We start from the raw sequence: 12,878 nt of genomic DNA on the forward strand, positions 1-12,878 counted from the left end.
AATTCCCAATACTTCCATTTTTAAAGTAGCACTGATAAAGATTAAAAAAAGTAAGTGTGTAAAGGAAGTTTTGCTGCCTTTTTTGTGATGTTAGTTAATATTCTGAGCAAACATTTAAAATAATCAATCAAATATAAGTCAAATTTTAAAAAATACCATTACAGCAAAGTTTCTCTCTATAAAATAATTAGTTGGTACCCAGACCCAGTGGAGGTATAGCAATTTCAAATAATATTTGGTATAGCAAAAAACTTCATCTAGTTTCTTAGAATTTATTTTACTGAAAAGAAACATTATAATCACAAATGAAAATGACTATTTACCCTAAAATCAAAAGAAACCACAAAAACTAGAGTTTAATGAGAAAGACTGGGAAAGAATGAGATAAAACCAAAACAAAATGGAACATACACAATAAGAACCGGAGGTCACATATGCCAACAACTATCCCCAAATTAATTTTAAATACATTTCCAGAGCATCCATGGTAAAGAATAAAGATCTTTACAAGAATATGTTCCTATTTTATTATCATAAATTTAAAAGTAAAATAGACTTTTATTTCTCTTTAGGAAAACTAATGCCTTTGATGATGATACTTTTCAGTGTTTCTTGTTGAATGCCATATTTGGGAAGACAGGTGTTAAACTAACAATCAACCACCACCACCCACCCAAGAAGTCAAAATACATGAATGGGAAGTTCTTGCAGAAATGAACAACTACCTACTCTCAATTTATTAGGTTAATTTAGATCTGAGAGCTACAGTAAGTCTACCTAACTAGCAAATTAAATAAAGTCTTCTTCTTCCCAAAGACTCATAAAAGCAGATTAACTCTGTACTTAAGAAAATGAAAACATCAAGACAAATTATGTAATTACTTCCTAAACAGAAAAATAAGGAAGAGTATCAAAGAAAATGTTACAAATGACACTCTCAGTTGGGATATTAAACTTGTTCCCTGAGTGAAGACAGTGGTAGGGGAGATAGAACGGGAACATAAAGCTCTCTGGTTTTTAAATAAAGCTTGAAGTGGGAAGAACAAACAAACATAGTGAGTAAAATCTGTTTCACCTGAAAAAGAGTTTACTTATATAACTGCCATTTTTAGAAAATTTATCCACCAAAAAGAACGAAAATTTTATCTACCAAAAAAATGAAAATTTAACTATCAAAAGAGATAATGCTATCTATCTTATTAGAAAAATCTTCACAGTATATCTAAATATATAACAAGCTATTATTTGGTGACTTTTAATACCAAAATTCAGACAGATCTTTTTATAAGCATTATTTTTAAATTAACCAAAAATATTAAAGTCTAAAATCCCATGAGTTCTTCCACAAAAACTTTTTTGTGTTTTAATTAATTTTTTATTGGAGTATAGTTGATTTAAAATGTTGTATTAGTTTTTGCTGTACAGCAAAGCCACAAAAACTTGACTGAACACACAGAGGGGAAAAAAACACTAAAACTCTGTAACGTTAGAAAAATATTAGAATACAAAAGAAACCAACCAAACAATGCTCAGATGACAGAAATTCAATTTTAGCGCTAAACTCTAATTTTCATTTCTGGCTTATAGTTAATGGAATCAATCAAAAAACAATACAAGTGAAGTTCCCACCACAGATGCTTGTGGACTTAATTGGGTTTTCTTTGCTTACTTATAACAACTCATGATTTCATTTAAAGTTCCTAAGTTTTTAACTGTGAAATGGAAAGTATATTGAAAAGAAAAGGAAACCAACAAATATTTGTGTTTCAATCTTGACTCTGCATCGCACTTGTTGGTGTGATACGGGACATACTATTTAAACTCTCAGAGCCTCACTTTCTTTTATATGCAGAATGTCTTACAAAATTGTGATGGTTAAATGAATATATATGTAAACACACCAACACAGTGCCTGGCACATGGTAAACATTAAACAAATGGCAGCTACTGTATGTGGCAACTCTAGCCCTAAAATCCACTGTGACTTCCCAGTTAAAACCTCTCTTTACTTCAAAGAATGAGATTAAATTCTGTCAATTATTTTCCTACTTGAGTCAAAAACTGGTTACATAGAAATGTCCACTTCTGTAGGAAACAAACAGTAAAGTCATAAGTATAATATGCAGTTTAGAGTCTACTCTGAAATATGAAGGCTGACATGCTTTACTTTTGTTAATTATTAAATATTCTGCATTAGTAGCAGTTTCAATTTGTAGGAAAAAAAACTTAGGAAGCTATAAATACTGAGGTTTTAGAGCCGTTTAACAACGTAACTTAACTTTTATTACCTTCAGGAATTCCAATTTATAGAAAAATGTAACTATTACAGAGTTCCTGTGAATAACAGTCAATTACAATGAACATGTCAACTCTGAAGCAGTATAACGAATTCAGAAGTTTCTTTCCACCCTCATTAACCCCAAAGAACCAAACTGGAAGACACACCAGGACTATCTTAAAGGTTCTGCTATTAAAAAGGGTCATGAGTTAGAAAGGAAGTAGGAAGTCTTCCAAAGTAGGAACAGAAGTAGAGCAGCACCTGACAACTGCAAAATGTTTCATAAGGCAGTTTCTAAGTAAACAAAAAGATCTTTGTTAGACTAATCAAGGAGACCATTAATACGTGCTTTGTCTTGGGGCCTCTACAATCTGTGTTTCAAGTGAAAATACACTTATTAGCACATTAATAAGGGTTGGAAATATCTAAAGGGAATCCACTGAGAAGTGGTTTTAATTAAGCATGCTAGCTGTGCAGGCACTAACTCAGGTGCTAGCCAACTTCTTTTAATTACAGCTCATATTTATTTCCTTTAACAAACACGAGTAAATCATAAACTGTAAAATATATCAGCATACATATAAAGAATTGGTTCTGTCATTATTATAACTCAAAGACATCTCAATAAATGTAGCCTACAAAAATGGAAGAGGAATGGCAAATGGATTCCAGCTTGTTACTGGCTTGTCTGGTACAGTACTAAGAAGGATTTCGAGTCAAATTTAAACTCAATCAGACACTGCTACAGAGAGTAAACTATGTCTGCCATTAGCACTGGAGAAGGTGTAGCATCAAATGTGCCATACTAACTGCCACTGTTGGCCTACAGAACGGACACTTTATAAATCAATTCATCACTCATAGGGCCAACCGTGATATGGCTTTTACTTGGCTAGCTTTTCAACTTATAGAAAAATGTTTTCCTCATAGAAACAATGCACTAAAAGTTTAAAATGAAAAATGTCTCTTTCTAAAAAGGAAATAAAATAATTTCTTTAATGTGGAAAAGAACAGCAATAATTACAACATACTACAGTGGCTAATGTAAGAGGAATCATTAAAGACCCTATATAATAAGTGATTACTCACTTTCTGAACATGTAGTTTCACCATTAGCAACAACTTCAGACTCTAGCTGCAGCCCATCAAGACAAACCGACAAATCTCCTATTGTCTCTGTTGGTTCTTTGTCACCTACAAGCTGTAAAGTCACAACTACTTCCTCAACTGGAAGAGAATAAAATTATAGAAAATGGTCACTTTTTTTCCTTTAAGTCTTAACTGTTGAAAACAAAATTGTCAGAAAAACTTTACATTTATGTGTACACAATTTGTTTTAATACACTTCACCCAAGGTTTCAGGCCTTTTGATACCAAAAACATTTTAAAAATAGAACAAAATTTCCTAATGGTTAATATCCACAATGTAAGATACTAAATAGCTTAATCATCTCACTTATTATATTCATTCTCTTTTACAAAATGAGCCAGCAGGACAACTAAGACTACTCAGCAATATATGCCTGACTTATATTGACTGAAAACATAATTTAAGAATGAATTTTCATCTCGTAAATCCTAAATGAGAAATAAAATCCTTTGAAGTATGTTTTAGATACTCAAGGGATTAAATGTTTTAAAATCATGATATATTAATTAAAATAAGCATGTTTCAAGTTTTTATGTATCTATAAGTATATATAGATATCTAAAGATAGAGATATACATGTATAAATAAAACCACAACCATCTAAAATGAGGAAGTTTTTAAAATAAGCATTCGAAAAGGAAATGTCAAAATATTAACCACATTTGTCTCTCTGTAGTGAGATTACATTTTTCCTTCAGCTCTGCTCTATATTTTTGTTTTCCATAATTGAGTATATAGCCTTCAATAAATACCTATTTACTAAATAAATATTTATTTAAAATATCAGATCCAAAATGAATGGCCAAACCACGGTTACTCAGAATGCATTAAACAGTTCAAGATTCATCTCCCTATTAATATCATAACCAAGTAAACCTAAAAACAAATAGTGAACATAGTTTCTTCACATTTGGCACATGAATTTCTTGCAGAAAAACAAAAGCTGAGCATATTCTATTGTTTTTACATACATACGTTTCATATTGTTTGACTTTAATGTTTCATAGATATCTAATGCAGCAGTTCCCAACAAAACATCAGATTTCAATGTCTGGTGACTCCACACACGAAAATGTAATTTACTCACAGGGGTGACGATACTACAGGTGAAAAAAAAGGTGAAAAATAATGTCCTTACATATCACAACAAGATTGTAAATAAATTATAATTAAAATCTTCTCACTGCACACCTTACAGTTTACCGTATAACCAATACTGCCTATGGCCATCTTCACTTGTCACTGAACTATAGGGGCAATTTCATGCATGTATATCATCAACAAAAGTAAAAGTGCTCACCATGCTACAAACAGTTGAAAAATCAGTTTTACTTTCGTAGTACAAAAAAGTTAATTAATTAAATCCTTATTTTATGTCAGGTAGTATGCTGAGCTTAGGATTATTTCGTTTAATCTTCACAGCAACCCTGAGATGAGAATTACCACTCCCATCTTCAGATATAGAAGCTGATATTCAGAGAGGTTAAGCAAATTGCCCAAGATCACACAGCCACTCGGTGGCAGACTGTGAACAAAAATCTGTCATTAAAATTTATACTAAGAAGTTTCTTGGTCAGCTACTTAATGATTTGAGGATTATATTACCCCAAGTTTCACACTGTTAGAGGCAAAGTGTCCGGGAAAACTGTCAAATAAAGACTCTTCCAGACCTTGCTAAATGCCAATACAGAATAGAAATCTGAATTTGCAATAAACTGTATAAAAACTATTTCAATTAGAAAAACAGGAACACTATATAACCTACCAGGGATGGAATAAAAGAGTTAGTAAATTTAATTTTACTTTGAGGTCTACTCTAAATTATTTCAATTCAAATCTTGAGAGAAGTCTGCAAAGCCTACTACCCAACAATGGAAGCTGTGTTAAAATTGCAGCCCAATCTGCTGCAACTTAAAAATTCAGAAGATCTTGGGCTATGTTCCCCCGAACATCTGGACTTAAGAATAAGACTACCATATAGGGCTACAAGGAGAGTTTCTTTTTTCTTAACTTTTAAACCAGTAAGGAGTTCATGTCGTTATCGGCTCAAGAGCCCTAAAGTACATTTATTGTGAGCACAGATAGTTGGTAGAAAGTAGATGAGTATTCAGTCTATTATTCTGAACATCTCCAGTCGCTAATAGAGGCTGTGGCCTTTTGAAGATTTGTTTTTTTAAAAAATGTTACTCACATATTGTTTAATTTAGATCAAATCTCCAATGGGGCACTAATTAAAAATGAAGTCTAAGAAACGATGTTGAAATAAATACAGCTGAGGAACATTAGAATGATACTTCTGCAAATAGGTTTCAAGATTACCTTCAGTAAATTCTTAAGTTTCATTCATTTGCTCAAAATCATAAAGTACATCAAGATGCCCTACAACTTCAAAAATCCATGTTAAACAATAATATAGGTTTAGCTAATCTGTTTTGTCATTTATTAGGAATAAATACTGTCCACATAAGCATGTATATCATGTGAAGAGAAGAGCTTATCATTTCAAATGTCTCATCTCACCATTTAGAAATAAAACTTTTTTTAGTTACAGGTTTGTTTCTCTAAGAGAAAAAATGCAAGAATTCCAAATGTTAGGTAATGAAAGCAACCTGTCTATATTTGATGAGATAACAACTGGTTATATTTTGAACTACACTTTAATATACAAACCAAATACATTATATTATTTAAAAATCCATTTGTTGGTAAATCATACATTTGCTTCCATTTTAGTAGAAAAATTAAAATTAACCTATAATTCCCTTCCTACCAACATCCGAGGCCTCGTCAATAAGTGTTGAAATTGAGCTACATCCTACTTCTATGAATTCGAATGACAGATTAAAAACACAAACATATAGACATATGCACAGGGATGTATATTGCAACACTGTCTAATAGCACAACATTAGAAACCAACCGATCAATAGGGAACTAGTAAAATTAATCACAGTCCATCCATATTAAAGAATATTACATAGCTATATAAGGGATATTAGACCCATACGTACTCAACGATAAAGGATGCTACGTATGTTAAGTATAAAATGTATAGCATAATTTTTTTTAAAGGAAAAAAACCCCTGTGTAGGTTCTATGTGGGCACTGTAATTTTAGAAAACACAAACTATTTTTAAAAATTAAATTAAAAAAATAAAGTGAGCTACTCATAGCCCTCTATTTCAAACCTAAATTAAGGAAAGAGCTGCTAATCTTTCTAGGCCAGTGACCCTGGGATCTCCCAGCTACTTTTCAGCGGCAACAATGAAATGAAAAGGAGAGACTGGGAAAACAAATAATTAAAGAGAAAGGAGACTAGAAGGAGGAGTCCTAAGAACAGGGGAATAAGAGGGGGAAAAAAAAAAAGAGAGGAGGAACAAAGAAAAAAGTGAGAAACTTTTTTAAAGCTGCATTTCTGCTCACCTACTAAACAAAATACACCATAGAAAATACTTTCAAACCTACACTGTAAGAGGTTGCTTCCATTTGGGACTGTTCGTATTGTTGCATTTTTCTGTCTTCTTTGACTGTCCATCTACTGTGACTTCCACATAAGGACTTGGCCCAAACCAATTCTTTTTATTTTCTTTAAGTTTTGCTGAAATGACTAAGCAAAATAAAATAGAAAATATTTCAATATTCGAGATGTTAGTTCATCCTTCAAATCGATTTAATTTCATAAAGGTTAAACACAGCATTATTATTTTTACTCAGAGAAGCAGTTTGCTCTAAAATATTCACAAATTTTATTCACATATAACCTTTGTATTTCTTCCCATCATATTAAAAAATATAGGACTTCCCCACACCATCCAACCAAATTCCCATCAGTAGACCCCCCCCAACTGTCAGTATCAACAGTCCCAGAAATCTTGAGGTCAATTAAAAAGTACACTGACAAACTTGGTAAACAAATATTTGAATGCCTACCATGTTATCAGATATTGCTCTAAACTGTGGACAGAGCAGTTTACAATTAGAGATAAGTCCTTGTGATGAAAAACAGCCTAATGTGGCAGAGTATGACTTGGCAGTAAAGAAGTCTTCTAAGGAAGTACTTTTAAGCAACCATCTAAATGACAAGGAGCTATCCATGTGAAGATTGAAGGTAGGAAGAAGAGAAAATTCCAGACAGAGGTACGAAAGCTTGGCATACCTGAGGAAAAGTATAGCAAACAGGGAAAAATGGTAAATGAGATAAGATCACATTTAGCTTTGTAAGCCAAGATAAGGAATTTGGATTTTATTCTAAGCATTCTAGAAAGCCAATGAAAGAAGAGAGTTACAAACTAAGATTATTTTTAGCATCTCATATATCTCTCATTATCTTAGCAAGAGCTTCTTACATCCTTAAGCCTTCACCCTTGAGTTAGTCACTTTTGCCATGAAATAGCCTTGTCCAAGCATTGTGTGGAAGGTACGAAGAGTAGATTCAAATCTAGTAGAGCACCCCCTGGTTCCCACAGGAGACAACTCACTAGTCCCCTATAAATGAGACGATCACAGCCAAGGAAATATTCTACCACCTGGATATATACTCCAACAGCAAAGTTCAGAGAATGCCAGTGCCCTTCAAGACTAATGGGCCCTTGTGAGTTGCTAGAAAAGTTTATATAGCAGCTACCCAAGAAGCTCAATATACAGACCAACACATAGACAGTCTGGGTACCCTAGCAGGCACAGTTCCAGGTGGCGGCCCTGAATCTCCCAACTTCATGTTTATCAAATACTTTTGTCCTTTTATGCTTAAGAGGCTGCTAGAGCCATCTAATTAAGAGACAACAGTAGTATGGACTAGGGTGGTAAACATGGATATGGGGAGGAATAAGCATTTTCTAAGGAGAACCAACAGGATTAGATTTCATGAGTGAGTTAGGGGAAAGAAGCAAGGATAACTCCCAGGTTTCTGGCATGAATAACTGGATAGAAGGCGCTATCATTTAATAAGATTGAAAAGATCTGGGAAAGCACAAGTTTGAGAAGGGTAGAATGGGCAGGAAATCAAGCATATTATAAAGAATATATAAAATTTGAGATGCTCATGAGACATCTAGGTAGAAACACTAAGTAAAATGTCTTTCAGAACAGAAAATACTCAAGTGGGGATCAGACCTATCTCTGACTAATATGTACTATAAAGCCCTATCACTTAATACAAAGCCTAATTTAATCACAGGATTGACAAAGAAAAATATAAAATCCCTATTTTTAATACATTTCTGGTCTGAGAAAAGGTAAAACAGCCCACACACTCATGCATAAGCTCATTTTATTTCAGGGGATCTTGTGATCCTCTAAAACTGATTAAACCTAGAACAAAGAGCAATGCAGGCCTGACAGGGAGGAAATTACCTGCCCTTAGTGGCTTTTTAGGATTCAAACTTTTGAAAGCTGTTTTGCCAAGTACTCCCATCCAACCCCACTAGAGCCATTTTAGGAAACTTTAAATGGGAAAATAAAGAGTCAGGGAAACCAACACCAACTGTGAGTGTTTACTATCTCTGGCACTTAAAGACTGTCATTTCGATACACAGAACTATTCTGTGAGATAGGTATTATCATCTTAATTTTTATACATAAAAAAAAACAAGCTCAACACAATTTAAAAGTTTACCCAAGAATCATGGCAAAGCCTGGACAGGAGAAATTATTTAAGTGTTCAAATCTCAAAGCTTATATTGCATAAAACTTTCATTACAGTCCTAATATTCTAAAATAGATCAATGTACTACTTCCTAAAATTTAAATGCCCATAGTAAATTAAAGGAATTAAAAAACTGTAAATTATAAACTGGAAGAAAAGGAATCAGAAAAATATCAATATCATCTGTCACCTGGGCTACTCCAAGAGGCCTCTAACAACTGTCTGTTTTTACTCTCACTTCTCTAATGCAATCTCTCACAGCTACCAGAATTATCTTCCTAGAACAGATGTGATGTCAATACTTTTCAGTGATTTGCTAATGCCTGCAAAATGAAGTTTAAACTCTTCTGGGGCATTTTACACTGCTTACTCTGTACGTTTACAGCCTCTTCCTATACCAAACTCCACCCAGGCCCGTGGTAGTCTAACCACTCTTAGCTGTTTGCTGTCCCTCCCAAGTGCCTAGTACTTTCATGCCTCATACGTGCTACCCCCTCCACTTATGATCCTTCTTCCTGTTCACCCAATAAAATCCTACTTCTTGACAGACAAATACCCCCCTCTCTTTGACCGGATGGTTCTTTAAACCTAGTAAGTCAAACCGTTCCTGTTCTATGCCCCCACAGCATTTTCCTATTTATATATGGCTCCTACAGCTTTCTATTCTGTCTTAGTTCTTGGTAAGTTTATCAGTTCTTACTTGTTTAACTCACTCTGTAATCCCCTTCATGGCAAGGTTATAACCATTCTTTATAACTCGTAGAGCACTTAGTGATTTAAACCTGACAGGCGTTTAATACATTTGTTGAACCAAATGATTAGCCATGGTAGAAAACAAGTTGCCCTGCTTTATAGTTACTTACACACACACACACACACACACACACACACACACACACACACACACACACAAAATTTATTGCATATGATTTCATGGTACTTATTAATGTTCTTCTGATTCTTCTGTTCTGAAGGTCAACATTTTCACCCGACTGATTCTTCATCCTACCTCTCCAACACAAAATTAAAATCCTGACAATTTAAAGAAAGTAGAAGTAAATCCTTAGCTTATCCAATTTATTTTGTGAATCAGGAGGCTATAATGAACAAGGTAAAACAAACAGGGGTGCTGAGGCCAGGTATGATGAGCAGTATGATGAACTGATAAGAGATAAAACCAGTTAAAGCAAGTGCTACCTCTGTGGTCAGAAGTCATGAGAGGCTACATGAGGTCTCTGTAGCAGAACTATGTCTTGGCTGGGCAGAACTAGATATAAACTTTTGACTTTAAAGTATGAAGGACTCTCCTGGTCTCTAAGCATTGGGAGCTAAATATACGGTGTTCTAGTAAATTTGGGGAAATGGAGTAATGTTTAATTTCAATTTGTAATAACTAAAATAAGATGGTTTCTCTTCCTCAAATGATGAGTTTTGAGTAAGGATTGAGACTAAAAAATTTCTAGGAAATACCAAAGAATTTATTTTGCCCACGTAAGTATAATGCTAGCACACAGCAAGCATCAAAACACAGATAAGCTCAGTAATAATATCGGAAGTTATGTACAGAACATAATTAAACAGGAAATGGCTAAAGACAGGGAAGGATGTAAGAAAACAGACTTATGTCCAAAGTAAAGGACCCAGACCATGGAATTGGAGATAAAGAATAAAGAATGATCCAGAAAATGCAAGAGTAAAAATCAGTGGAACCTGGGACTTCCCTGGTGGCGCAGTGGTTAAGAATCCACCTGCCAATGCAGGGGACACAGGTTCGCACCCTGGTCTAGGAAGATCCCACAAGCCACAGAGCAACTAAACCCGTGCACCACAACTACTGAGCCCGCATGCCACAACTACTGAAGCCTGCGCGCCTAGAGCCCGTGCTCCACAACAAGAGAAGCCATCGCAACGAGAAGCCCACGCACCTCAACAAAGAGTACCCCCTGCTCACCACAACTAGAGAAAGCCCGCGCACAGCAACGAAGACACAACACAGCCAAAAATAAAAATAATAAATTTTAAAAAAAACCACACACACATGAAGTTCTCTAAACAATCCACTTATCAACAGTACTATCATTTAATATTTTAAAACTGTTTTGCTACAACTTATAATACGTGTCATTTCTCTGAAATAAATTTTCTACTTGCCCTCATCTGGTAAGGGGCAGCAATTAGCAAACATACATTGTAAACAAATAATGTATGCATACATGTGTGTGATGTACGTATGTAAGAGTTAAAGAAATAAATTTGAGCAGAACCACAGAGTAACCTTTTAACTTTTGACCCTAAATTTCCCTATGAGTCTTTTACACCAACTTTTTTTTAAAGTTTATTTATCTATTTATTTATGGCTGCATTGGGTCTTTGTTGCTGCATGCAGCCTTTCTCTAGTTGTGGTGAGCAGGAGCTACTCTTCATTGCAGTGCATGGGCTTCTCATTGTGGTGGCTTCTCTTGTTGCGGAGCACAGGTTCTAGGCACACAGGCTTAGTTGCTCCACAGCATGTGGTATCTTCCCAGACCAGGGTTTGAACCTGTGTACCCGGCATTGGCAGGCAGATTCTTAAGCACTGCGCCACCAGGGAAGTCCCTACACCGACTTTTAAAACACAAATCCAGCTGTCTGCTCTTTGTTAAAAACTCGACTTTTAAAACACAAATCCAGCTGTCTGCTCTTTGTTAAAAACTCTGGTTACTTCTCATCTCCCTTAGCAATTTTTTTTTTTTTGGTAGCCTTGACACACCTGAAGGAGATGATCCACTCCCATTAATTCTCATGGGTCCCTGCTCTGCAGCAGTGGCTTTTAGGGACATCAAGGGAAGTCTTGGCATTTCCCTCCTTCACATCATTTGCTCTGTCATATTCATTCCTGAAAGATCCTTTTCTACCTTTCTACTTTTTTTCTGGCCATGCCAGGCAGCATGTGGGATCTTAGTTCTCCAACCAGGGATCGAACCCGTGCCCCCTGCATTGGGAGCGCAGTCTTACCCAATGGACCTCCAGGGTCCCTACCTTTCTACTTTTTTTTTTTTTTAAATATATTTATTCACTTATTTACTTATTTTTGGCTGTGTTGGGTGTTCGTTGCTGCATGTGGGCTTACTCTAGTTGCGGCAAGTGGGGACGACGACTCTTTCCTCCAATGCACAGGCTTCTCACTGCGGTGGCTTCTCTTGTTGTGGAGCACGGGCTCTAGGTGCATGGAATTCAGTAGTTGTGGCACACAGGCTCAACAGTTGTGGCTCGCGGGCTCTAGAGCGTAGGCTTAGTAGCTGTGGCAAACGGGCTTAAGCTGCTCTGCAGCATGTGGGATCTTTTCAGACCAGGGATCAAACCCGTGTCCCCTGCATTCGCAGGCAGATTCTTAACCACTGTGCCACCAGGGAAGTCCTCTACTTTTAAATAGTAGCAATGCTTCAAGCACTACCTCCTTTCACAGTAACTCTAGTCAAATATTGATCTCTCTTTCCTGACAAAGTCATTTTCTCTTCACACCATTACCATATACCATGGCATTTATACTTAACACTTGCATATTTATGCCTTCCTTGAATTTTGGAAGATGTTGAAGAGCTTAGCAAAAAAAAAAAAAAAACTATGCTAATCCATTAACACAGACTAAAAAGTACAATGTCAATTAAGGGGATTTGTGCAAAAAAACTTAGTTCTAAGTTTCTAGCACCAAAAGCAAAGAAGTAAACAATGAATTATGAAGGACACTTGATTCTAGTCAACTTGGCACTTTATTGTTCATTATCTGATGTTCTCCATTTGTCCCATATCTAATGATATTTTTGCTA

At 35.3% G+C, this 12,878-nt stretch overlaps 1 protein-coding gene across 2 annotated transcripts in view; it reads right to left on the reverse strand.

Moving 5' to 3' along the window:
* Nucleotides 1-12,878, reverse strand: part of ITCH (itchy E3 ubiquitin protein ligase) — a 124,766-nt gene that overhangs the window by 62,863 nt on the left and 49,025 nt on the right. For both annotated transcript variants that reach the window (XM_060030945.1, XM_060030944.1), the window contains exons 4-6: nucleotides 6,894-7,035; nucleotides 4,404-4,528; nucleotides 3,368-3,505 (exon numbers count right to left, since the gene is read on the reverse strand). In XM_060030945.1, the coding sequence (XP_059886928.1) occupies nucleotides 3,368-3,505; nucleotides 4,404-4,528; nucleotides 6,894-7,035 (405 nt within the window). The remainder of the gene's footprint in view (nucleotides 1-3,367; nucleotides 3,506-4,403; nucleotides 4,529-6,893; nucleotides 7,036-12,878) is intronic.

The sequence above is a fragment of the Delphinus delphis genome, chromosome 15 (genome assembly GCF_949987515.2).
Source record: "Delphinus delphis chromosome 15, mDelDel1.2, whole genome shotgun sequence".
Lineage (NCBI taxonomy): Eukaryota > Metazoa > Chordata > Mammalia > Artiodactyla > Delphinidae > Delphinus > Delphinus delphis.